Below are 25,721 nucleotides of genomic sequence, written 5' to 3' on the forward strand. Positions count from 1 at the left end.
TTCTAGCACTTATGAATTCTCTCCAACCTAGTAAAACTCCAGGAACAGATGGCCTCCTATAAAAACGTTAAAGCTTTCCAGGACAAATTGTCTCCTATATTGCAAAAAACCTTCTCAGAGGCATTCATGCGAATGGCTCTTCCAAAGACCATGTTGGACATGGTGATTGCTGTAATTCCTAACACGTTTAACAATTTAGAAGCAGAATGTTTCTCCTACCATCCTGTCTCACTTTTAAATGTGGATGCCAACATCCTGACAGACATACTGGCAACTCACCTCATCTGGATCATTGGACATCTGATTAATAATGATCAGATGGCCTGCATGACTGGTAATAATATACAAAGAATTTTGCAGAAAGAAGTGTTAGTCTCATATAAGTCAAAATGTCTCTACACAGATGACGCCCTGCTATAACTTAATGAACCTTTACAGACCTTACAAGCTCTCCACTCAATCTTCAAAACCTTTGGGGTGTTCTGCATAACCATAAACTGAAATAAATAATTTTTTCCCCTCTTAAACTGCACACTACTGACCTAAACCTCTCTCCTATTCTACAATAATAAATGCTGAAACATAAAAAACAGAATTCATTTCCTTTATCACCAGCAGAGCCTCATTAATCTAATTAAAATGGTCTTTCTACCTAGGTTTAGTTATATTCTCCAGCATGGTCCTATTTATCTAGTTATAACTTTCTTCACTAAAATCGACCTCTTGGGCTGACCAAAAACACAACTTATCATTTCTACCCTTCATCTTCTGACCTCCACAGGGAGACTACCATTACTGAACTTTCAGCTATATTCCTGGGCTGCTGTACAGGTTAAAAAGTGAATATGATCCCCAGGTTCTGTACTGCGTGTCATTATTCTGTACCCACTATATATACACACATGAAAATAAGAGGAATCCTATATACCATAAATAGATTAAATTCCAAAGAGATCTTGACTGGTAAAAAGGAGCGTAATAAAATTTCTGACTTACTGTCAAATCTTTTTTTTTTAATTTTTCTTAAGAGACAAAGGGTTAGAAAAATTCTGTGATGACTAGGTTGTACTGCTGCCTACAGGAAAAAAATCTATTGATCAGCTTTTCTACTCTTATCATGTTTTATTTTTATGCAAAAGCCATAGTAGGAGTGATGATAAGACAGGGGGAGTGACCTGTGTCCCTTAATGAACTCAGAGAAAATTATTTTACAGTAAGTCAAAAATCCCATTTTCTTAATCATTCATTAAGGGACACAGGGTCAGAAGGATTCTAAGACAACTGGGACATCTCACAGCAGTCCAACTGAGGGGTGGGCAACACAGCACCAAAACACTAACAGGCTCCCAAAAACAATAGGGCAAAACTGAGGGCTGCTTGCAGTGTGAATAGTTGTCTAAAGGACCTTGCATCCGAAGCTGGCATTGGATGAGGCCTGAACAGCTACGTACGTGGTAAAACTTGAAGAAAGTGTGAATAGAAGACCAGGTGGCAGCCTTGCATCAGGAAATCTGGGAAAAAGGTGCCTGATGCTGAAAAGCCCAGGAAACACTAACTTTACTTATCTTCAAGCCTAAAGGGTTGAATAAGGAGCTGCCTAAACCACCTACAAATAGTGGAATAAAAGGCAGGCTATCCTTTATGGGGACTTTCAGGAATGATGAAAAGAGTGTGTGTCAGGCTGAAAGAAGACATGGCTGAAAGATAAACTCAAACAGCTTATACCACATCCAAGTAGTGGAGGGAAATTGCCTTTGGATGTACTGGAGCAGAAAAATAAGATGAAAGCATAATGTCCTGGGTAATGTGAAAGGAAGGAACTACTTTTATGGAGAAAAGAGGCAGTAGACCTTAGAACATCCTTGTCTCTGTGTAGAACAAGAAATGGTTCTCAACAAAAGAAAGTTGCCAACGCAGAACCTTACCTCACAGGGGTGATGGCAATAGGGAAAGCAACCTTGTGAGTGAGTGTGTGCGGAGACAGTTATATCCTTGATCAAAGGGTGTTTTTTGAAGAGCCAACAAAAACAATGAGATCCATTGATGTCCCAGGTGGATGTACAAGTCGACCTATATGAACAACACCATGTACAAATGCCTTTACCAAGGCACCCTGTACAAATGCCTGTACCAAGGAGATACAAGGGGTCTTTGAAAGAGAGTAACTGGAGACAAGCTCTGTCCTTTGATGGTGCACAAAGTCAAAGGTAAGGATATATTCCACTAGCATTTTGTGAGATGGAAACCATGTAAAGTATTTTTCCAAGTGCAATGGTAGACCTTGCGAGAAATTAATTTCCTAGCCTTTAGGAGGATAGGACTAACAGTTTCAGACAGGGCCTTTATATCTCAGAACCTGGGCTTCAACAGCTTTGCCAATAAAGCTAGCAACTGTTATGATCCCAACAATTTGGAAGCGCTAGAAGAGCCCACAGCCAAGACTCTGATAAGGTCCAAGTATACAATTGGCCAATTCAGTGTGATGAGAATCACCAAAATTCCATATGTCTTGATTCTGTCGAACAGATGAGGTAGGTACTTCAGAAAAGGAAAAAGCATATATCAGGTGGAACTGATCCTCTAGAGAATTCACTGCTATGGTTAGAGGATCCCTGGACAATCTTGTCTAGTTTTGGACTGAATCAAGAAGCCAGAAGGTCTATGTCAAGTATTTCCTAATGGCACCAGAGGCCTAGAAACATTTTGGACTAAGAAAGCCTGCTTGCTAAATGTCTATTCCTGGAATGTGCACAGTGGAATGTGAATTTCTGTCCAAGTCAGAATCTGTGGAATCAATAGTAGTTATGCCACTCCAAACTTGCCCCTTTCTCTATCCCACCAGTTCCCATCAGTCGCATACCTATTCCACTAAACTGTACCACTTGTCAAGCACAAATAAACGATCCATACACTGATGCCATTACCAATGTAAAATCAGCTTCAATATAATAGAGGATTAACAACAAATAGTCCTGCCTGCCCACTTGTGCTTCACCCCAGAAAGGGTCTAATCATGCAGACTGCAATGGAACCTCTGAAGAGTCTAAATTTTTTTTGAACATTTTCTGTCACTGTTTGAGCCAGCTCCTCTCTCAGTAATAGGCTGTCCAGATAGCCCATGCACTTTGGAAAACACTCAAAGTGAAGTGGACAGGCTAAAACAAAGGGAAATTAACTAGTAGTGTGGACAGCGTGAAGCAGGGCAGTGATAGAGATTGAAATAGTAGCTTGTAGTCCCTGGAGGATCCTTTAAAATTGGATTAGAGATGGTATTTTGAAAGTGAAGGCATCCCCTATTGTAAGGAGGATTTGGTTGCAAGCATTGAAGATTTTGGAATCCAAGGTTTGTGGTGGAAGTCTGGGAGAAATTAAGAAAAAATTCTTACCCTCAAAATTGGAAGGCTTATCAGCCTCAATGTGCCTAAGCTGTTAACACACAAACAATTCTAATTTCTCATGTATTTATTGAACATGCCCATTAAACATTCACAGTACTGAAGGAAAAAGAAAATGAACCCACAAACTAATTAATTGGAGTCAGTAGTTTGCACACCTGGAATCCAATTATTGAAATGAGTTTGAAGGTGTGATTTAGATGTGCTTTGATTGATAAAGTCACTCAGACATTTTAAGTTTGCTATTCATAAGAATCATCAGCTGATGTGAACTGTGTCTCACAAAAAAGGAGCTCCCTGAAGACATAAGATCAATAGAAGTTAATTTGCACAAGGCTGGAAAGGGATACAAAGGAATCTCAAAGTGTTTAGGCATCCATCAGTCGACAGTTAGACAAATTGTCTGTAAATGGAGACAGTTTAGCATTATGGCTACTCTGTACTATGTATAGTGCAAAAAGGGCACAGCTTACCAACATCAAAACATCATCCTAACGGTGAAGTAATAGTGAAGGAATTATGATTTAGGCTTGCTTCACTCCCTCGGAGCCTGGAACACCTGCCATCATAGAGGGGAAAATTACTTCCCAAGTTTACCAAAATATCCTACAGGATAATGTCAGGGTAGCTGTCCGACAGCTGAAGCTTAGTGGAAGCTGGGTGATACAGCAGGGCAATTACCATAAGCAGCAAAGTAAATCCATCACAGATAGCTTCAGAAAAAGAAAATGTGCCTCTTTGAATGGGTCAGCCAGAGCCCAGACCTTAACCACATAGAGATGTTGTGGAATGATCTCAAGAGCCAATCACACCAGACATCCTACAAATGTATCTGAGCTGAAGCAGTTTTGTAAAGAGAAATTATTAAAAATTACTCCTAAACGTTGCGCAGGTCTAATCAACCAGATATTAACTCCAAGGGTTCACTTACTTTTTCTTCCAGCACTGTGAATGTTTAATGAGTATGTTCAATAAAGACACAAGAAATTTGAATTTTTTGTGTGTTATCAGCTTAAGCATATTTCCTGGAATAAATACAGACTGGCGCAGACAGATTTTACAATTCATGTACCTGAATTCTGTGCTACTGTTTACAATGCAAAACAACACTTCCACAAAATCCGTCTGAGTCAGTTTGTCCCTCTGTATGACTGGCCATACATTATACAATTTTCTTGTACAATTTTCCTTTAGATTTACCAAAACCAAATAAAATAAACCATAAACCTAAACACTTTCAATTTGTATGCAGTCAGGCAGGCCCTTGCACTACATAGTTGAAGGTAAATCTAAAGAAAATTGAATAAGAAAATTGTACAATGTATGGCCAGCTTAAGATTTACCTTCAACTATGTAGTGCAAGGGCCCAGCTGATTGCATTCAAATAGAAAGTGCTTAGGTTTGACCTCATATTATATGGTTTTAGTAAATCTAAAGGAAAATTGTACAAGAAAATTGTATAATGTATGGCCAGCCTTAGATGAGGATCAGATAACATTTTATGGCAGATTCTATATATATATATATTTATATATATATATATATATACACATACACGTGTGTTTTTATCATTTTAAGCTTTAATAACCTCTAGGACTCCGCAAAACTAGCATTCTGACAAGGATCCCGCTACCGCTACTATCATCAGCCTGGCTACAAACTATGCATGCTGGTTATACATATCATTTCTATAGAATTCTAAGGAATGGACATCAAGTTTCATAACATGATTGCTTTTTCCTGCTACTCTGAAAAGCCTCTCAAGTTCTAAATGTGGGATCTGTTGAGAAGACTGTGTCAGAAAAGTACACCAAATGGTTATAGGGTGTTGACAGACCTCACCTCTTAAATCTCTCAACCAAAGTTAAATATGTTTTATATTAGCTAAGATGTGGGGAAAAATGGATTCTTGTACTCGCTGTAAAATAATTTTCTTGGAGTTCTTTGAGGAACACAACAAGTCTTAAACCATCAGATTATATTACTAAACAGCGATTTTGAACAGTTCTGAAGTGCATAGAGAATTAGATTCAGAGTCACAGGAAAATGGATGGGGGGAGGTACATAGGTGACCCCATGTACAAAGGTCTTAATCAAGGAGAGAGTGGCCAAGATAGAATGTTAGTGCTGACAGCCAAACACTGGTCTACATCCAGCTGCAGGAGAAGAGGTTTTGTCCAAAGAAGAAATTCCTTAGGTGAAAGCCTAAGATGTACACCAAGTGGAGTATGCCTTCCATTTTCAATGACAGAGCCTGTGGCAGGTAGCCTTCCTTGTGTTTAGCATGGTAGGAATCACAGAAGAAGAAATTCCCCTGTTCCTCAGAACCTAGGCCTCAACCTAGGCCATAACTATTTTGTTAAAGCCAGTGACAATGAAGCAAGATGGCTAATCAGTCCTTAAAACAGAAGATCCTGGAGTCTTACTAGGTAATACATGGCTGAAACATGAAGTTCTGCCTATGACAGAATATGTTCTACCACTCTTGCCATGGCTAAACATTTGGTTCCTCCCTGAGGTTTAATAGAACTCACCGTCATGGGGTTGCCCAACTAAATTCAGATTGGACGATCTTACCAGCAGAATAGTCCAACACTGCAGAGAAAGTCAAATCATCCATAGTTACAAGATGTTGACTGGGGAACAAGACTGAAGATGACCAGATCCATTGTACTGACAGGATGCCTAGGATCCTCCAACAAAACAGATGAAAGGATTACCTCGGATTCCAGCGCCACCAAGCCAGGGACAACCTCGTCCTTGGTGCCATATAACCGGAACTCTCTTGAAGGAGGCCACCATTAAACTCAGGACTCTCATGCAAAAGCAGAGAGTCAGGCAATTCCTGGACTGGAGAGCTTGAATTTGAGACCAAATAATAAAATTAAAGCAAACCTTTCCACCTTTTGATAAATACACAGCCGCATACAGCTCTACATGCTGATATGAGATCAACTTAACCAGCCCAAAGATTATGCAATAAACTTTCCTTCCACCAAAGAAAATTGCTCTATTTCCCCATCAACACAGTTAGTGTTCAAGGGTGAATCCCTCCCACAGCGCTATTTTGTTCTGCCATTGGGGAACTTTCCCTGCTGGCAGAACACAATATTCACTGCTGCCAGCTATAGCTGTTAGCAGTGATCATAATGACAATAATATGACAGGCTGGTTGTACTCAAGTTGATCAATGGATTGACTTCAATACAACCAGCCTGCACATAGATGGATCGAATCTTGTCCAGTCCCTGCTGTCCCAGCCTAGATCCAATCTATTTATGGCTGGCTTTACATTAATTAGGTAAACAAACATTTTGCTTTTACTTACCATCACTGGTTTTCTACTTCCTGGTAATGTGAGACACAGGTGATGTAACCCTGGCCTCAAAACTGTATCCTATCACATATTCCAGAGGCAAAGTTCCAGGAAGTGAAGGAGGATGGAAAATAGCCACCGTGGGAAGAATGGGCAGGAAAAATACAAGTATTTAAAAAAATAAAAAGCCTGCAATTATCTCTTACTATTTTATTACAGATTGCCCATGCTAAACATTTCCAGAACTGCCTTTGTTGTAATTTTTATGATGAGCATAAAGTTCATCTATAAGTTTCTCCTGAGGAAGGAAGACTGAGATGTACTCTGAGCTGTGCCCAAGACTAAGACATTCCAAATGATGAGTTGGTTGCAGCTGCAATTTCTGATTATTAAGGATCCAACCAAACCACTGTAACTTCTAGACAGTCAAAGCTACCCTGTCCATTTGAAACCAAAAAAAAGTGCCAAGAATTCAACCTAAGAGTCCACAATTCTTTATTGTCGATGTTGCTTAAATCACAAAAGACAAACCATATTCAATTATTTTTAGGGGGCAACAGAATCTCTCTTCACATGGGCTTAAAACAAGTAGCAACAGTGTAAATTAAACTTTATTTAAGATACTGCTTAAATCCAAACTGTCTCAGTGTATGTGTAGTAAGGGTGGTGCATTAGGGATGCTGCACGAAGGGATGCCACAAGAGTACTGCAATGCTTTTAGTAGAGCTAGCACCTTGGGGAAGGGAGATCATAACAAGTGGACTCCACATGACAAGTGGTGGACTCAGTGTGGCATTTCTGCATTCAAAGACATTCAGAAATTTGAGAACCAAGATGGGGCAAAAGCCAACTTTTGATATAGGAGCAGGGAACAGGTTGGAGTAAAACCAAATAATTGTTCAGGTACAGTACCTGAGGTAATGACATCTTAATCCAGAACACCCAAGAGAACTCAATGGAAATCTGCTAACCTGTACAGTTATGCAAGAAATTTAGGGGGTGAGAAACCAGTAACCAGTGTGTGTGTGTGTGGGGGTGGGGGGGGGGGAGTCAGAGAGTAAAATTCCAGTTTGTAGCCCTAGGATACTGCCTCCTGCACCCAACTGTCAGAGATCCAAGTTGTCAAAGTTTCTGGAAAGGTAAACAAACATCCTCCCTCTCCAGAAATTGAGGGTGCACCTTCACACAGAAGGAGTCTTCTTTGAAATTTTGGCAGACTTTAAGTGCCAGGAAAAGAAATGCTTCTTAACAATCAGAGAGAGGGAAGGTTTAATAGTCTATTCTTTAGGATTGCTACGCTGTGGAAGATGTTGTTCTTGCCACCAGTAGCCTTTTTGAGAAATAGTATCTAAAGTCAAATCTGAAGACATATTTCTTGAAGTCCATATAGAGCAAACACTTCTTATTCAAAAATTGCACAGTTAAGCACCTTAATCAAGGTGCTCACGCATGAGTACAAAGAGGAGAACCTTTTAGCAGACTAGCATAGCTGAGGATATAAATTACAGTCATTTGTCCGTATGTACAATAAGCAAGGGATCAATCACAGTAGTGTAGAGATTTTGTTGGTTTATCCTGGTTTTACAAAGTACATTCACAAGTAGGCTGTGATGCTTCCAATTTTTGTAATGAAGTCACAGAAGAAAGGAAACACTTTGTGATAGGCTTAGAGGTAGAATATCCAAGGCCAATGATAGAACACAGAGCAAAGGTCATCAATTCCACTAATCCAAGAGTAGTGCTGGACTACTGCAATAAGGAGAAAAACAAACTCTTTGATTTCGACATAATACCTGAAGATCGAAACCAGTCAGTATAATTCTTTCTTCAGAGAGGACATAGAATCCACATCAACACAGATCTGTGGTGGGATCCTGACCGAACCAGAGCAGCCCAGCGTGGCTGTGTCAGATTTAGCAGAGAAGGGAGAAAACGGAGGTTAGTGACCCATGGGCCAGTGGTTGTTCCCAGGAGTTAGCTAAACTAGACCATAAGGAGCCCCCGTCAGACAAGAGCCAAGTAAGACTAAGTCCTGCAGTTTTCTTGCATACACAGAGTGATCCCACATCTGCTTGCCAGAGGTAGAAGTGAAGACCAAACAAAACAAAACTAAGGTTTAAGACCCAAACTAATACCCAACTGCCAAGATGTACAACAATAGCAAAGGCAATGAGCAGGCCTGCAATAGGGCTCCAGCCAATACCATGAAACCACAGCAGCTTATATAATCACCCAGAGAAGGTTATAAAACTAGCCCTACAAATACAATCTGACTTTGGTCTGTTAGTCTGACTGTGATCTGCATAAGCATAGAACTTTTGCTCTCTAAAGCCCAGGTAAACTGTGATGGCTGTTCAGCAACAATCTGCCTGACAAAGTGAAGCTGCTGGCCACAGGGGCCTCGTAATTCTTTAAAGTCTTAATTCAGCCACATTACATGCACATATGCTTCTGTCCATTTGCGCACTCCCAAGCATATGTGCTCCCTCCTGATTTAGAGCTGCATCATCATCAGTAGCTAGCGTAGCACCCTCCTAGGTTGGTAGAGTAGGTTAATGTAATTTAGCTCCTCTATAGCCGGAGGAGCAGGGGTTAACTGGTTAGGAAGGCTGTGCAGAGCTTCACAGGCTGTGATCTTGTTACCTCCCTCTGCCTTCTGAAGCTCTCTGGATAGTTCCAGAATTCAGTAGGTGGGAGGACAGAGGCTCCAGCCTGAATATTTATGTATTTTCCATCAATCCCTGGAGAGGCAGGGCCCAGAAGGTGGGGAAACAACTCATAAATGCTCAGAGGCCTGGCAGTCTGAAAGCAGAGCCCAGGGTCCAGTCATCTGGAGGAAACCCCTGTGCTGGGGGCTCTGCCCCTGGGGCACAAGGAAGAGAGAGAGAAGAGATAAAGAGACATAGAGAAGAGAATTCCAGGCCATAGTCCCAGCAGCTAGGGTTAGCTGGGGTCTTCAAGCCAAGACTGATTCAGTCTATACAGCAGACAGGCCCGTACAGCAGCTCTCTGGATTCAAGGAACTACTTAAAGGGATTTATATACCAGCCATCACACCCAAAGCCACAGAGATGACAGCGTAGTGTAATACCGCACATGTCTAGGACCTAGGGGACAACTTAAGTGCTGTGCAAGACAGCCAGGAGCACCCCCAATTTCTCTAGCTTGGGTCAAAAGCAGCCAGTTGCTGTAAAATACAGCCAGGTGCTGCTCATACAACTTTGACTATTTGGAGCTTTTGTTTATTTTACACGCTCTGTCATCAATCCCATTGGTGTGCAGCTCAGTTTGGAGCAGTCTACAGTAGAAAGAGACTTTAGCAGGTCCTCAACCATTTGTAAACAGTTTGCAGCACATCCTCAGCCTGGGCATCCCATGTACCCCTAATCCCTATCCAAGTTCTAACCAAAAATCAAACAAAACAAAAAACAACACCCCTAGACTGTTTATTTAGCCGAGAGAGAAAGAGTGAAAAATTCTTGTTGCCTGGCTGTGGGTGCTGTGTGGGGGTATCGGCTCGAAATCCAGTGGCTCTTTCAGGGGTAGTGCTACACTAGGGAGAAGGAAAATTAAAACAGTAACAATTCTGCTGGTATAGCCCAAGCACAAGATTAAATTAATAAAGAGGGCACCCAACTTGCAAAGTACAAAAAGCATATGCAAGCCCAGAAACATATGAAGAATTATTACTTCTCACAAGATGTTCATTCAGCTACAGCTGTTTCCCATTGCTAATACCCCCAAGACCAAATAGAGGAAGCCATAACTTAGCATAAATCTTCTGGGTGCTCACAACACTGAGTTGCAGAAACAGGAAAACTGCCTCAGCTCTGAACTAATAATGCCATAGAGAATCCCCAGACATACTGGCCTGACCTGAAAAGAAGTTCTGTGTGAGGTGGACCACAGACAGGGAGTCATTACCAACTTTAGGACTTTTGCAGAAAGAACAGCAGTGTAGATCATGAACTGGGAAGCTGAACCTTTTGGCTAACTGGAGAGCTGTCCTGGATTTCCATAACTGGCCAGCTGTAGGACCGTTGCAGAAAGAACAGCAGTATAGATCATGAACTGGGAAGCTGAACCTTTTGGCTAACAGGAGAGCTGTCCTGGATTTCCATAACTGGCCAGCTGTAGGACCGTTGCAGAAAGAACAGCAGTATAGATCATGAACTGGGAAGCTGAACCTTTTGGCTAACTGGAGAGCTGTCCTGGATTTCCATAACTGGCCAACTGTAGCAGAAAGAACAGCAGTATAGATCATGAACTGGGAAGCTGAACCTATAAATGCCATAGAGAATCCCCAGACATACTGGCCTGACCTGAAAAGAAGTTCTGTGTGAGGTGGACCACAGACAGGGAGTCATTACCAACTTTAGGACTTTTGCAGAAAGAACAGCAGTGTAGATCATGAACTGGGAAGCTGAACCTTTTGGCTAACTGGAGAGCTGTCCTGGATTTCCATAACTGGCCAGCTGTAGGACCGTTGCAGAAAGAACAGCAGTATAGATCATGAACTGGGAAGCTGAACCTTTTGGCTAACAGGAGAGCTGTCCTGGATTTCCATAACTGGCCAGCTGTAGGACCGTTGCAGAAAGAACAGCAGTATAGATCATGAACTGGGAAGCTGAACCTTTTGGCTAACTGGAGAGCTGTCCTGGATTTCCATAACTGGCCAACTGTAGCAGAAAGAACAGCAGTATAGATCATGAACTGGGAAGCTGAACCTATTGGCTAACTGGAGAGCTGTCCTGGATTTCCAAAACTGGCCTGATTGTAACGGTAACTGTAGATGACTGAATAAACTTCCTGAAATACAGGGTCAACACAGGGAGAACACCAGAATAAAACTGGGAAAAACTACGCTCTTTGGCTGACTGGAGAGACTTCATGATTTTTAGTATTTGGCACTAATCTATCAGCAACTGCTGAAAGTGGAAAAACCTTCCAAAGAGAGAACACTAGAGTTGAAGAAAACAAGTCCACTCTCCTGAGGACTCGAGCAAAAAAAAAAATGAAGGAACTGGTCGTGGGTGGCTTTATCCTGTGCTGTTTAACCTTTTTTTAAATATTTTGCCAGTGTCCATATCTTTTGTAGGTGGCAATGCAACCTGAAGGTTTAAGACTTTTTGTGTCCCTCAGTGTATAAGGAAGAACTATACTTTTCAGCTTCTCCAATTTTGTTCATGTTCCCCTCTCACCTTTTGTTACTTCTCTTCCATCCAGTATATCTCATTTATTTGCTATTTCAATTTTTAGCCAGAAAATAGATCGCTTACACCCTGCTTCCTGCAGAAATGTGGGCTAGGCACAACAGAAAACTTCAGTCTCTGCCAATTGAAGTTATACAGCTGCCACTCAATAGGTTCTGGCTTATGTTTTTAAAGCAGGGTTGAAGTAATGTGTACAAGGTTGTTGGCTGAGTGCTTTACACATGTTAACATTTCAGTAAGTAATTAAAATTGCTATGGAAAAGGGGAAATGCAAAGTAATAGACAATTTGGCAACATTTCAGATTTTTTTTTTCCAAAGAAGTATACAACATAATGCTGCTCTCACTTGTGTTTAGTTGTGTACAGAACTGTGCAGTGTCAAGGGCAAACCAAAACAAACAGACCTCTTCCCAATCAAATGAAGAGCCAATAAACCTAACATGTAAGCTGCCTTGCATGAAAACATTCATTGTTATGTAAGTATTAGTTCTAATAGTCTAACCAAACTTAAGTTCATATTATATTAACCACTGGCCCTCCAGAGGATTTACCCCCTTCCTAACCAGGCCAGTTTTTGCGTTACAGTGCTGTGTTATTTTAACTGTCAATTACACGGTCATGCAATGCTGCACCCAAATTAAATTTATGTTCTTTTTTTCCCCACAAATGGTGCTTTCTTTTGGTGGTACATGATCACCTGTGCATTTTTTATTTTTTGTGCTATAAACAAGAAAAGACTGACAATTTAGAAAAAAAAATTATATATTTTTGACTTTTTGCTATAAAACATATCCAGTAAAAAATTTAAAAAATGAAATTTTGACATAAATTTAGGCCAAAATGTATTTTGCTACGTCTTTGCTAAAAAAAACCCTAAAAATCCCAATACGTGTAAATTAATTAGTTTACGTGAAAGTGTCTACAAATGGCGGAATATATACTGGAATTTTTTATTTTTATTTTATACCAGTAATGGCGGCAATCAACGACTTATAGCAGGACTGTGGGACTGCGGGACTGCGGCTGGCATTCTGACACTGAGGGGGAACTAATTGCCACTGATGTCTCCTCTGACACTAATACACTGATCATTGCTAATAAAAAGCATTGACACTGCACTAATGACACTGGGAAGGAAGGGGTTATCATCTAGGGCTATCAAAGGGTTAACTGTGTGCGGTGTACTGTTTTACTATTTTGTCTGTGTGTGATTTACTGTGTAACCACGCTGCTTTGTATTCCTCTGCTATGCAGAGGAATACAAAGCAGTGTGCTCTTGCTGACAGGGGAGAGATCTGTATTGTTTACATACAGATCTCTCCTCTGTTAGTGTTCCTCTACGATCGCCGGATGGCGGCGGGGGATCTCCAGCAGGGACCTGGTGATTGACAGCTGTAGCTGCCAATGGCGACGCGGGTAGGGAAGCACATTCGCCCCCTACCAGGAAATACAAAATCACATATATATTCGTGATTTTGTGCAGCCCTGCTGCCCTGTAGCAGTAGTTCTGCTATAGGGCGGTGAGGAAGTGTTTAATTATTTTGTGTTGGAGAACATGGGATCTCAAATGTTATGGCATAGAGACAACAAGAAAAGACTATTGGTAGCGTCCTGCTATATGATATCTAGAAAGGAAGTTACATGCACATATGTACAAATCTCCTAACTTAAAGATACCTAGGATACAGTACATTGGGTCTGTCTACAAACTTCTGCTTGACCTGACTGGTGGAACAATCTTTCACACAAAACAAACACACAAGCATTCAAATTCGTTCTTATGGTAGGAAAACTCTCTGCAGATTTCTCTTTCCTTAGAGAGTGGGGAACAGTGTACACTGTACACCTGAGAAAATCCAACCCAGCTGATCATCTCTCTCCCCTATTTAGGGTGAAAAATAGCCCCTCCACTTGTAAATACACTCTTCATTATTTTAACACTTATAGAGGAGTACATTTTTCAATTCCCCCCCTCAGCATGGAGCGACCAGTCTTTTTAAAGATCCCTTTATACCCTGGGCTCTCTGGGACTGTTTGCCACAGCATCTTTAATCCAAATCCTATTCAAAGTGTAGAAATTACAGCTACTGCTCTGCAATTATTGCTCTTGTTACTGATATTCCAAATTCCCATTTGTCATGCATGTACAGCTTAACAGTCCTTTAAATACTGTACATGCATGCCAAATGGGAATTTGGAATATCAGTTATTAATTAAAAATGAAGGACTGTACAGTATAAATAAATGTCTACAAATTAAATGCTACATTTTAATTTTACAGTATTAATGCTGCTGCTAAATATACAAGTAGTCAAATGATGCATATAATTATTTATCTTTATATGATAACTCAGCGGTCTCTATAGAGGGAAAGACCCTAACTGAAAATCAGTGATACCAAAGTTAAATAAAATTAGGTTGAGATTGGTGGAAAATTCCTCATTTCTCCTATCTGGTATTCATATATATTTAATTGAATATAACTGTGTACAAGTAACAATGCATAGCACCATTTAAACATAACACCATATAAAGCAGCACATGAATGAACTGAGATTCCTAAGGTCCAACAGTAAGAATAGCAGTTTATTTACTTGCTGCTCAAATACTGTATATTACAGGGGGGTCTTCTTCTTCATCTAACGTAAGAATAAGAATCAGGTGAGATTCCCCTTTTAGATGCCTACAGGTTGCCTCCTTCAAAAAACATTTCATGTAGCACAGTAATCGTGCTGTACATTGCCATAAAGAAAGTATGCAGAGCCTCTGAAATGAATGTATGATATGTCAGACATGTCCCCTATGAGTTAGCCCTCTGTACTGAAAGCCTGAGTTGCAAATTCACACACCCATATTCATGAGCACAAATTAATAATATAACAATGTATACTGTACAGAATTATCTGTATAAAGTAAAACTGAAGGCAAAACCTTTTGTTTCTTTTTGGATAGAGTAAATGAGGATTATAATCCCTGTCGATTTTTATTTACCTTTGGGGAGATTTTCCTTCACTTCCTGACCTATAGTCACAAGAAGTGAGTGGAAATCCCTCCAAAGTGAGCAAAATCTCAGTAGTTAGTAGGGTGAAAAGAACTAGTTTCTCCACTTGAAGATTTTCCCCCTATTCCTGTTCTGGTGACAATCCAAAATTGGTGACAACAGACACCAGGACAAATAGGAAGGATAAATCTTCCTAATGGGGTTACAAGACCGCAATGATAAACAGATATACTAATCTCTCTTCAAAAATTAAAAAAAGTTTTGTCTTTAGTTATACAGTACTTTAAAGCTGGCCATACATGGATCGAAATTCAGCCAGTTCAGATGGGACCAGCCAAATTCCGATCCACGTATGTGCAGGGAGGTTAATTTGCTGATCGACTTGTGTGCAACTGCCCTGTAGGAATTTCCTGGCTTGATCATTGCTGCTGGCTATAGCTGGCAGCGTTGATCTGTGTATTTTGACAGAGAAGAAGTATCCCTGCTGTCAGAATACATCAACTCAGCGGGGACGATGCCCTCATTCAGAGTGTGTGAATGTGGGAATTGGGTCAATTTTTTTTTCATTCAACCTGCTGGCTGAACAAAAGAAAAAACTGACTCATCTATGGGCTGCCTATGTCTCATCTGCAAACGTATAACCACCTGCCAACCTTTCTTACCAGAAGTGATAAAAAGACCCCCTCCAGCCTTGTAGAGCCTATGGTTTGTGAAAGGAGCAGCACATATGATGAAGAAACCTCCTGCAACAACAGTCACTACGCCAAGGAGCATAAATATATTCCAAAATCCACGATATACTAAAATACAAAAGAGAAACACAAGATTTCAGTTAATTTTATAAATACAGAAAAACATCTGTATCCATACAACATCTCAATCATTAGTATTCCACGCACAAAGCCATAACCAGCATGCCTAAAAATGTTCCTATTTCAACAATTCTTTTATATGTCGCTAAGCAAATATTTAATCCATCCTGAACAATCTGAAGCATATGACACTTTTAAGACTACTTTTATTCCACGCCTCTTTCTGATATTTCTACAGGTTAAATATTGAGCTTTTCTGTTACAATGTAATTATTATAGGTTTAGGATAATCACTTCTAAAAACATTCTCCTAAATGGTATTTCAACTATGAATTACAAATAGTGTGGGTACTGTTAAAGGAGATCTATGGTCAGAGCATATACAGCATACCCTTTCACTTTATAAAATCAGCATTGTATTAGTAATACAAACATCGGGTATTATTGACAATCCAATACAAGCTTATGAAAGCAATACATACCTACTGCCGAGTGGTACACCGTAGAATTACTGTTATCTCTACTTCTTGGAAATGGAGACAGGTAAGCATGAGTGCAGTTCTTTGTTGGGGCTTGATTGGCTATACAAATAATAAAGAAACAAAATATTTTTCTAAGTAAAATAGAATTCCAATATTATGTTATTTTCTACCCCCTCTACTATTAACTAAAAAAATTTGTCAAGCTCTAATTACTTTCTACACTCCAGCACTGTCCCCAGCTTCCTCCTCCATTCATCGCTGCTGGTCCTTTGCAGGCAGAATCCCAGCCTGCCACTGTCACCCCCCCCCCCTCCCTGGGGTGAGCACTGCTTGGTCCAAGGAGATTGCCCCCCCCTCTTCTGCCACCAAGAAAAATAGGAAATACTGGTGCCATCAATGGGTGGGCTAGAAGACTGCAAGAAAAAGGCCAAAGAGAAAGAGTGCGAGGTATTCAACTCAAAAGCAAACATTTATTATATTACAGCCTACCATTTCTTAGATGTGATGGCTGCATGCATTTTCCCTTTTGGGGTTTCTTTCTTCTATTTTCATCTGGTGATCTGGCCAGTAAGTCTGTTGTTTATCAAAAGAACAAGCTCTCCAGGAGAATTTATCGGTTACAAAGATTAGAAAAAACATTTAACACTAGCAGGGGTGCTTACAATGATCAGCTTTTATTTATTTATTTATGAAAAACCTTTATCCCAAAATAAAAAAAACTGTTGCTGAAAATTATAATAAAATATTAGCTGGAGTTTGGCTTCAATTTGTTAGTGCATCTAAATCTGCTCGAACATCTAACACTCCCGTCCACACCCCCCAAACTGACAATGCTGCTGTCCAAAGGTGCCCCCTGTGCTCATTCAACCAGAGTAGGTGTACTCTAAGGCCCCATGCACATAGGATGCTTTTTTTCCTCCCCTGGATACCTATGATCCAGGGGAGGAAAAAGCAGTGTCAAAAACATGCCTAAAGCAGCATTTTGCAAGCGTGTTTAGGAGCATCAAGTGTTTGGTCGTTCATTCATTCCAATGGCCAGAATATTAATTTATTCTAGCTATTGGAATGAATGATCATACAAGCGCTTGACATACTTAGCACTAAAGTATGTTTAAATGCGTTTACACATGTTTAGGTGCATAAAGCATTTTTTCATCGCTTGAAAGCTCCTCCCCGAATATGCTGGCCCTTTTTTTTTTCTGCCGCTAAATGTCCCTGCCTCTAAACGCCTGTAAATGCCTATGTGCGCATGGACACATGGGGGTTGATTTACTAAAGGCAAATAGACTGTGCCCCATGCAAGGTGCAATTGCACTCTGCAATTGCTCCAGAGCTTTGTAAATGAGATAAAGATTCTCTTTGCAAGGAATACCCACGTATTCATGTGCAAGGAAAATTTAAAAAAAGCACATCATTGCTTGCACATCATTGGATGGAAGTCAGCAGAGCTTTTGCTCATTTATTAAGCTCTGGAGCTACTGCTCTTGCAGAGTTCACAGTCTATTTGCCTTTAGTAAATCAACCCCATAGGCTAACATTGAGGGGCATTTAGGGGCAGAAAAAAAAGAAGCAAAGTACCTCTAAAAGCAGCGCTTAAAAAGTGATGTGTGCATGAGACCTTATACAGGAGGTGTGTTACTTGCTAGATCACCAGGTAAAAACACTGGGAGTAAAACGTAAGAAAAGAAAATTGATGCAGCCACTACATTTCATGATTGGTAAGCTGATATATATTAGATCTTTGGTTTTCAGTTTATTAGTGCTTTAATAAAAAGAGAACAGAAAAAATTAACTGAGCTTTCAAATTAATATTTGACAATTAACATTTTAAATTCTTTAGACCATTCTTAAATTTGGGGGAATAACATTTTAGTACATCTCTCCAATGCATGCACATTTCCCCATGTTAAGTCTCTTTACAAATGCTGCAAGTACATAAAAATACCAGTGGATTCCACCAGAAATCACAGTGAGCTTGTTACTTTTTGTGCACTCTGCCTCTGCTGCACTGAAATCTCAAGCAGTGTTGTCAGCCCTGCCCAGTTTTGCTCCATGAACCCCGGAACATCCCCCTCCCCAGGGGCGGACTGACAACTCATGGGGCCCCCGGGCAATAGGGGATCATGGGGCCCCTGTGTCCTTGCCCAAACTCAAAAAAGCCTATGAAAAAGGTACCAGGGGCATCTCATGGGGCCCCCTACTGACCCTGGGTCCTCGCGCAGTGCCCGAGTTTCCAAATGGTCAGTCCGCCCCTGCCCCTCTCTCTCCCCCCCCCCAGTTATGGAGATTATACAGTATAAATACAGTACAGTGAGTGAACGTTGTCCCCCTTGGACAAGAACTGTTATACTGGTAAAAATAGCAGGTAATAATAAAGGAAAATAGGCCTGAATAAAGCACATTCATGGACTGGTAACCTGCATTGTAATACATTTTTGTTCTTGTGTTTAGGTAGTTACACTTTAACACTGATATTTCAGATAACAAGCTAAATATAATTAAAGTGAATGGAACTGCAGGTGAATGTAGTAGATACACTGTTCAGTTTTTTTTTTTTTATTTGCTGGGACACTTTATATGGAGAGGATGTTAGCAAATCTTTGCCTTGGAATCACCTGTGCATTAGGCCTCATGCATACCTGGCTTAAAAATACTCATCTTTTTTCCTTCCAGCCTGTAAAAGCTATGTATCCATGCATAGTCATTTAAAGAATGCCCCCCCCATCAAAAACGCATTCAGGAGAGCAACTTTTGAACAGAAAAAATGATTCAATGCAAAATTCTAGACGCATTTAGACACATTTGGGCATTTGAGTGTCAATGCATTCCAATCGCCAGAATAAATGAATATTCTGGCCAAAAAATCTATTAAAGTGTTACTAAAAGCTAATTTCTGTTTAAATTAAAATAACAAACATGTTATACTCACCTGCTCTGTGCAATGGTACTGCACAAAGCAGCCCCGATCCTCCTCTTTTCGTGTTCCTCGCCGGCAATTTTGGCTCCTCCTCTTCTTAGTGTGTCCCCATATCAAGCCATTTGCTATGGAGGCACATGATGTCTGCTTGCTCCTGATCTGTGTGTCTATGGAGCCGCGAACTCTGGGCTGCGAAAAAAAAAAATCTTACAGAGGGAGCCCCCACACTGGCTCCAGCAGTGTTGTGCTACACTATTTGATTTATTATAATTTCTCTGTGACCATCACTTGTTTATCATTGCTCTGTGTCTTTAAGCTGTCTCCTTCTGTCTAAGCTGAGCTCATTCTCTCACCGTACTTGTGTATACTCCTCCCCCCTGCCTCTCTCTATAATCATTCTACTGTATCCTGTCTTCCTGAATGCACCTTCCATGAGGCTACAACACTAACGTTTTTCTATCTATGAATATTCGCCATTAAATGGAACATTCAAATGGGTTTCCTCATCTGACTTCCTCAACATGTGAGTTTTTTTATTGAGTTAAACTATCTGACCCAATGCAAGGGATAAATTCAACACCAGGTGGTATAGCTGTATACATCGTGGGAGATAAGGTTTAGCATCCTGTAGTTGAGTCAGAATAAGTAGGTTTCCTCAATCCATGCATTCATGCTGCCTCAAGAAGCTCCTGACCTCGGTTGCAAGCTGACCTCCTTTATGGACAATGCAGGCTAGGAGCTCTGCACTGTATGTGATGATACCAAGAAGCCACCCACAGCACAGAGCACAGGGAGAAGAGGACGCAGTGAAGCTTCTTCTGATATCCCTAAAATTAATTAACATTTTAAACCCTGTTGGGGGGAACCCCACTGAGAGTTTTTGTTTTTTGTTTTTTTCTAATTCTGGAGTTTCTCTTTAAAACTAACATCCAGCCACTCCTCCATCACCTTATACTGTCCATAATCCTTCCCAATCCACAATGGGCAGCCCAGAGGTAGCTGCACAGCTGCCACTAAAAACTTTCCAGCTGGACCTTTTCTTCTTCACATGATAAAAAAACGTATTGATTATTATTGAACCACTAACTTTGGAAAGTATGATTAATGGCCACCTTAAAAGAATTAATGGAATCTTCCATGTATGCACACAAGACAGGGTTCGGCCATGTTCCAACTGGAAATGGCTAAGACAGGGTTTACATTTTGTTATGTATGCAGACAATTTTAAAAAGGGACCTACTTATGGGGGAAGGGGGAACATAAAAATACTCCTTGTGCTTCTAAATCTTCATTATTTATCACACAGGCTAGCATATTGTGAGTCCTTTCACATGCAGCCTAAATGCAGTGCAGTCTGCAGGGAACTACACGGCCTGCCTGTGTAGTCTGACAAGGGTGCCTTGACTGCAAAAGTAGGTTAAATGGATTTACAGATCTTTTCACAAATCTGAGTATATATTATTTTATCTGAGTATTTAGCTATCTGCCTGGATTTTAGCTTTACACTACTTTTCCATGTGGTATTTCAGTTATTTTGTCCACTCCCTGAACTTTCCATTTATAGTTTCCTTTCCAGCAATGTTAGATTGTCACAAGATTGATGTTAAATAGAAAAACAAAAAAGATGCACTAAAATGTAGTAGGATATATTCATGGGATTTACAAACGTCTGCATAAGCTCACATTCAGAATAATAATACATTTTTGCACCCAACAATGGCAGTACAATAAAACTATCATTTAGGTATGGGCAGAAAAACAGTGCAAGAGATCCTTGCCAATGTCTGAACTGCTATCATGTAGGATGGATCAATTTGGCTGACTTCTCGCTGTCCTTTGCTGGGATGAGAACAGGGATGGTGCATAACAACATGTGAGAAAGACTAATATATAATGAACAGTGGTTTTTCAGTGAGTTTATCTAATAATACTAGTTCCTAAATGAATCATCAAAAGTTATTATGTAGATTGCTCATTATTTTATTTTTAACAGGGTAGATAGCTATTTTATAAAACTGACAATAACAGATCTATATTTGTTCATGAATACACCAATTAATGAAGTTATAGATGAAGGCTAGACTGGCTTTTTAAACATCTGCATTTCGGTAAGCTTGCTGCTTCAAGAAAACGAGGATAAAATATGTAGCTTGCATATTTATCGCTGTCCTTAAAGAACATAAAAGTGGATGGCTATCAATATGCTAAATACAAAGCTGCAATTTATTGAACCTACTGTGCCTGAACATGATATGAACAAGATGTGCTATTAAACAAAGATGAAGGGGTGTCTTTGAGTAAAAACAGATAAGCAATCAAGTAGCACTATACAGTAACATTTTACACTTAATCTTCTTGTTTTTGAAAATGTGGCTCATGGTACCGACCAAGTAAAAGAAACAGCTTTCTGCAAAAACACTAGAAAAATGGCGCATTCAGAATCTAGTGGAGCTGTGCATAGTAACCAATCAGCTTCCAGCTTCAGCTTTTTCAATTAAGCTTTAACAATAAAACCTGGAAGTTGATTTGGTTACTTTGCGCAGCTGCACCAAATTCTTTGCACTCCCGTTTTATTACATTTTCACCTATTTTAAAAACCTCTACAGTTCTTTACTTTGGAGGAAGTATACCTAAAGTGCTTATAAACAAAAAATGTATTATATTGCAGCTTACCAGTCTGAAATTTTTCAGCTTCCTTTAACACCTTCCCACCCAGCCAATAGCAGATTGACTGCCGGGCGGGACACTCGCCATTGTGACTGGGCATCATATGACGTCCTGTCACAACGTGCCGCTCACGCGGCTGCGGGGCTGCGCAGCGGCGCGATCTGTCACCGGCTGTGTCCATGGGACATATCACTACACCGGCCCAGTGTCATGTGACCGCTATGACCAATCATAGCAGATCACATGTCAATTTTATACAATGGACGGCTTCCTGTCATGCCATCCATTGTATACCATTATGTTGTTAGCTGTGACTGGACAAGGCAGTCACATGATAAAGACAGGGCCAATCACAGCCCATCTGTATCATGTAATCAGCTTTGCCCAATCACAGCTAATCACAACAAAAGACTGAATGAATAAGTTTCAATCAGTAACAATGATTGCAAATATCAATGAAATGCATTGGTATTAGCAATCAAAATGTGTTAAAAAAAAATAAAAATCCTGATCACTTGCCCAGAGTAGTTCAATGTTACTATGGTAACAATGTATTGCTTTGGTTACAGTGTGCTGAAAAATAAAATAGTGAAAAAATGCAATAAAAATATAAAAAATATAAAAACATTTGAAAAAAATACATATTCAATTATTATTATTTTCACCAAAGAAATGTAGCAGAATACGTTTTGCCCTACATTTATAAATAAATGTTATTTATTTGTAAAAGTTTATAACAGAAAGCTCTATTTGTGTGAAAAAAGTATGGGTACAGTGTTGCATCACCGTGCAATTGTCATTTAAAGTGTGACAGCACTGAAAGCAGAAAATTGGCCTGGGCAGGAAGGGGGTATAAGTGCCCGATATTGAAGTGGTTAACAAACTGTTGAATGTTAAGACAAACAATTTAGCACTGACAGGGTTGCTTACAAGAAAAAAAAAATCAGTTTCTGTGACTGCTCAAAAAGTGTTAGTTGGAATTAGGCTTTAATTTGTTAGTTTATTACATCAAAATCTGCTATTGCATCTAACACAACCCACTTTCCAAATTAACAATGCCATTGTTCAAAGGTGTTGTCATTACTCCTCCATCTAATACAGGAAGTGTATTACTGACCAGATCACCAGGTGAAAATAAAGGAAAAGTCTAAAAAAAAAGAAAAATAAGGCAGTCATTGCATTCACAATGATGGAGTCTGCCACAAGTAACCACCTTTTATCTGAACCCAATGCCGCCTGGAGAGCACTAGACATTCAGTGACCTAGATCTGCAGCAAGCAGTCCATAGAACTAAAAAAATATTGATGAATAAACTTCCTGCATTATGGAACACTGCCCTTGGTTTCTTTTTTATTTACAAACGTTTTTATGCAAAAAAGTATGAAAAGCAGGTATAAAAACAAGAGTATAGTGGACACATCCAAGAGGGTCTGTTCAGAAAAGCAAGAGACAATACAGCTCAATTGTATCCTCTGAGCATGCAGAATATCAAAGAAAGAAAAAAAAACATGAAAATATACAAAAAAGAAATTTAACATAAGGCACTTTTGAATCACATTAGAAAAATACTGTATTTCAAGTGTGTACAAAAATAAAGCATAAATATAGTCGCTAGTAATCAGGAGGGGGTATTTACTAAAAATCTGGTGCAGCTCTGCACAGAAACCAATCAGCTTTCACGTTTTATTGCCAAAGCTTAATTGAACAAGCTGATGTTAGAAGCTGATTGGCTACCATGCACAGCTCTATCAGATTCTGAGTGCTCCACCCCCTATATGTCATGAGTTAAAGTGGTTCTAAAGCCTTAAGGTTTTTCACCTTAATACACTCTATGCATTAAGGTGAAAAACCTTCTGTGCTGCAGCCCCCCTTTTTCTTACTTGAGCCCTATCCAATCCAGCTCTAGCTACTGTCTCCCTCCTCATTGACTAACACTGCTGTCAATCAAATGCTGAGACATAGGAGTGGGGGCGGAGCTGAGCCACCCGCTCTGTGTCAATGGACGCAGACAAGGCAGCTTGGGAGCGAGTCCACATGGGTGCCCCCATTGAAAGCAGCTTTCCATGGAAGCACCCTCCGAAGAGAAGGGGCCAAGAGCATCGGCAGGGGACCTCAGAAGAGCAGGCTCTAAGCTGCTCTGTGCAAATGCATTGCATAGAGCAGGTAAGTATAGACATGATTGTTATTTGAATTTTAAAAAATAAAAAAATAAGGTTTAATATCACTTTAAGTCAGACATCAAGAAAGTCTACTGCAAAAAATGGAATGGTTTCACACTGATAAAAGTAAATGATACAAAAACCATGGATCCCATTTAGCATCAGCCTGCCCTTGGTCTCAAGCCACAGATAGCTGGGACAACCTGCATTATACATAAATGCAAAACCTTTAAGTGGAGAACTATTTAAAGTGTTTCTAATGGCAGAAAGTATTTTACCTTAATACATTCTATGCATTAAGGTAAAAAATTTCAGCTCAGTCCCCCCGTATACTTACCTGAGACCGATCTTGATCCAGCTCTATTGGCTCTCTTCCTCCTCATTGGCTCAGACACAGCAGAGGGAGCCATTGGCTCCCACTGCTGTCAATCACAGCCAGTAGGGAGGGAGCAGAGTGCAGAGCCAAGCCCCGCTCTGTGCATCTTATGCAGTAAGCATGCAAGAGTGCCCCCATAGTAAGCGGCTTGCTATGAGGACACTTGGCGAGGAGGAGGAGCCAGGAGCACCGACAGAGGACCCCAGAAGAGAAAGATAGGGGCTGCTCCATGCAAAACCATTGCTAGAGCAGTTAAGTATAACATGTTTGCAGTTTAAAATAAAATAAAAATTAAACCTTTACAATCACTTTAAGGTAATTTTTTTTTAAATGCATTAGATCAAACAATTTATAAATCATGTACAGATAGCTCCTGATAATACCAGTGCATCTCATTTCTCAAAGATGGGATCTATGCTCATTTTGGCACTTTTCTCTGTCACTTTAACTAGATAACCATACTAAAATGATCCGTATGTACTTACCATACAACTTAAAATGGTAACACTACAGGATAATTACGATACATAAAGAAAAAAAATATTTTAACATTTTTGCATGCAGAGTTAGACAACTGTTAAATGAAATATATGATATCTTACTAATCCAAAAAGCTGCCATGCTGTTGTTATCTAATCCTGCATCCGTGGTAAACCAGCATCTCCAAAAGAAACCCTCATGGTGCAAAAGGGCTGGATCAGTTCCCTATAGAATAGAGAATGCACAACATAAAATATAATTGGTTTATTGAATATTCATTTACAGTACTAAATCTTTAGAATGTAAACATATAAAGCAGTTGCCATTCACATCAGAACATAATAAGCAGGGGCAGCCACTTCTGAAAAATGCCAGGCAGACTACAAAACAGTAACACTAACCTCAGCCCCTTGATTTCCTGAGCATTTGTCAACTTCTTTGGCAAGAAGCCAGTAGTCGGATCCAAATGCTACCAAAAAAACTAAAATTCCAAGAGCGCCAAAAAGACCACCAAAAAATATTCCAATGCTTAACTTCATCATCAATCAGAAAATATTCAAATCGGATTTTCTTCTTGTCTGACCAGGAATATGTTCTCTAGCAGTTTACAGCCAGCTAACTAGAAGACTAAACGAAGGGTAGGGGCTTCTATTTCAGGATTTTGATTAAGCAGCTCTGCTATGTTGCTGTGGTAGGGAGTGTCCAGGCAAAAATAACTGACCTTTTTGTGGAGTCAGGGATACACACATCACTCATTGGTAGGGCCTGCTGCATTGTAGAAGAAACAACCTGAAAAATCATGTGTTATCAGCATAGGACACTTTCTAATGTTTGCCATCCAATATTTTCCCTGGTTATAGATGTAAACAGCTATCTGCACTATATTATCTGCAATATATTACA

General features: G+C 40.0%; 1 protein-coding gene across 1 annotated transcript in view; it reads right to left on the reverse strand.

The window, feature by feature from the left end:
- The window catches only part of TMEM182 (transmembrane protein 182), a 40,416-nt gene extending 14,952 nt beyond the window's left edge, over window positions 1-25,464 (reverse strand). The window contains exons 1-4 of the mRNA XM_089681245.1: window positions 25,220-25,464; window positions 24,941-25,043; window positions 16,220-16,318; window positions 15,588-15,725 (exon numbers count right to left, since the gene is read on the reverse strand). Of these exons, the coding sequence (XP_089537371.1) occupies window positions 15,588-15,725; window positions 16,220-16,318; window positions 24,941-25,043; window positions 25,220-25,360 (481 nt within the window). The 5' untranslated portion in view covers window positions 25,361-25,464. The remainder of the gene's footprint in view (window positions 1-15,587; window positions 15,726-16,219; window positions 16,319-24,940; window positions 25,044-25,219) is intronic.
- Between the last annotated feature and the right edge of the window lie 257 nt (window positions 25,465-25,721).

This window comes from Staurois parvus, unplaced genomic scaffold (genome assembly GCF_062004578.1).
Source record: "Staurois parvus isolate SC_StPar_1 unplaced genomic scaffold, SC_StPar_1.0 ptg000262l, whole genome shotgun sequence".
NCBI lineage: Eukaryota > Metazoa > Chordata > Amphibia > Anura > Ranidae > Staurois > Staurois parvus.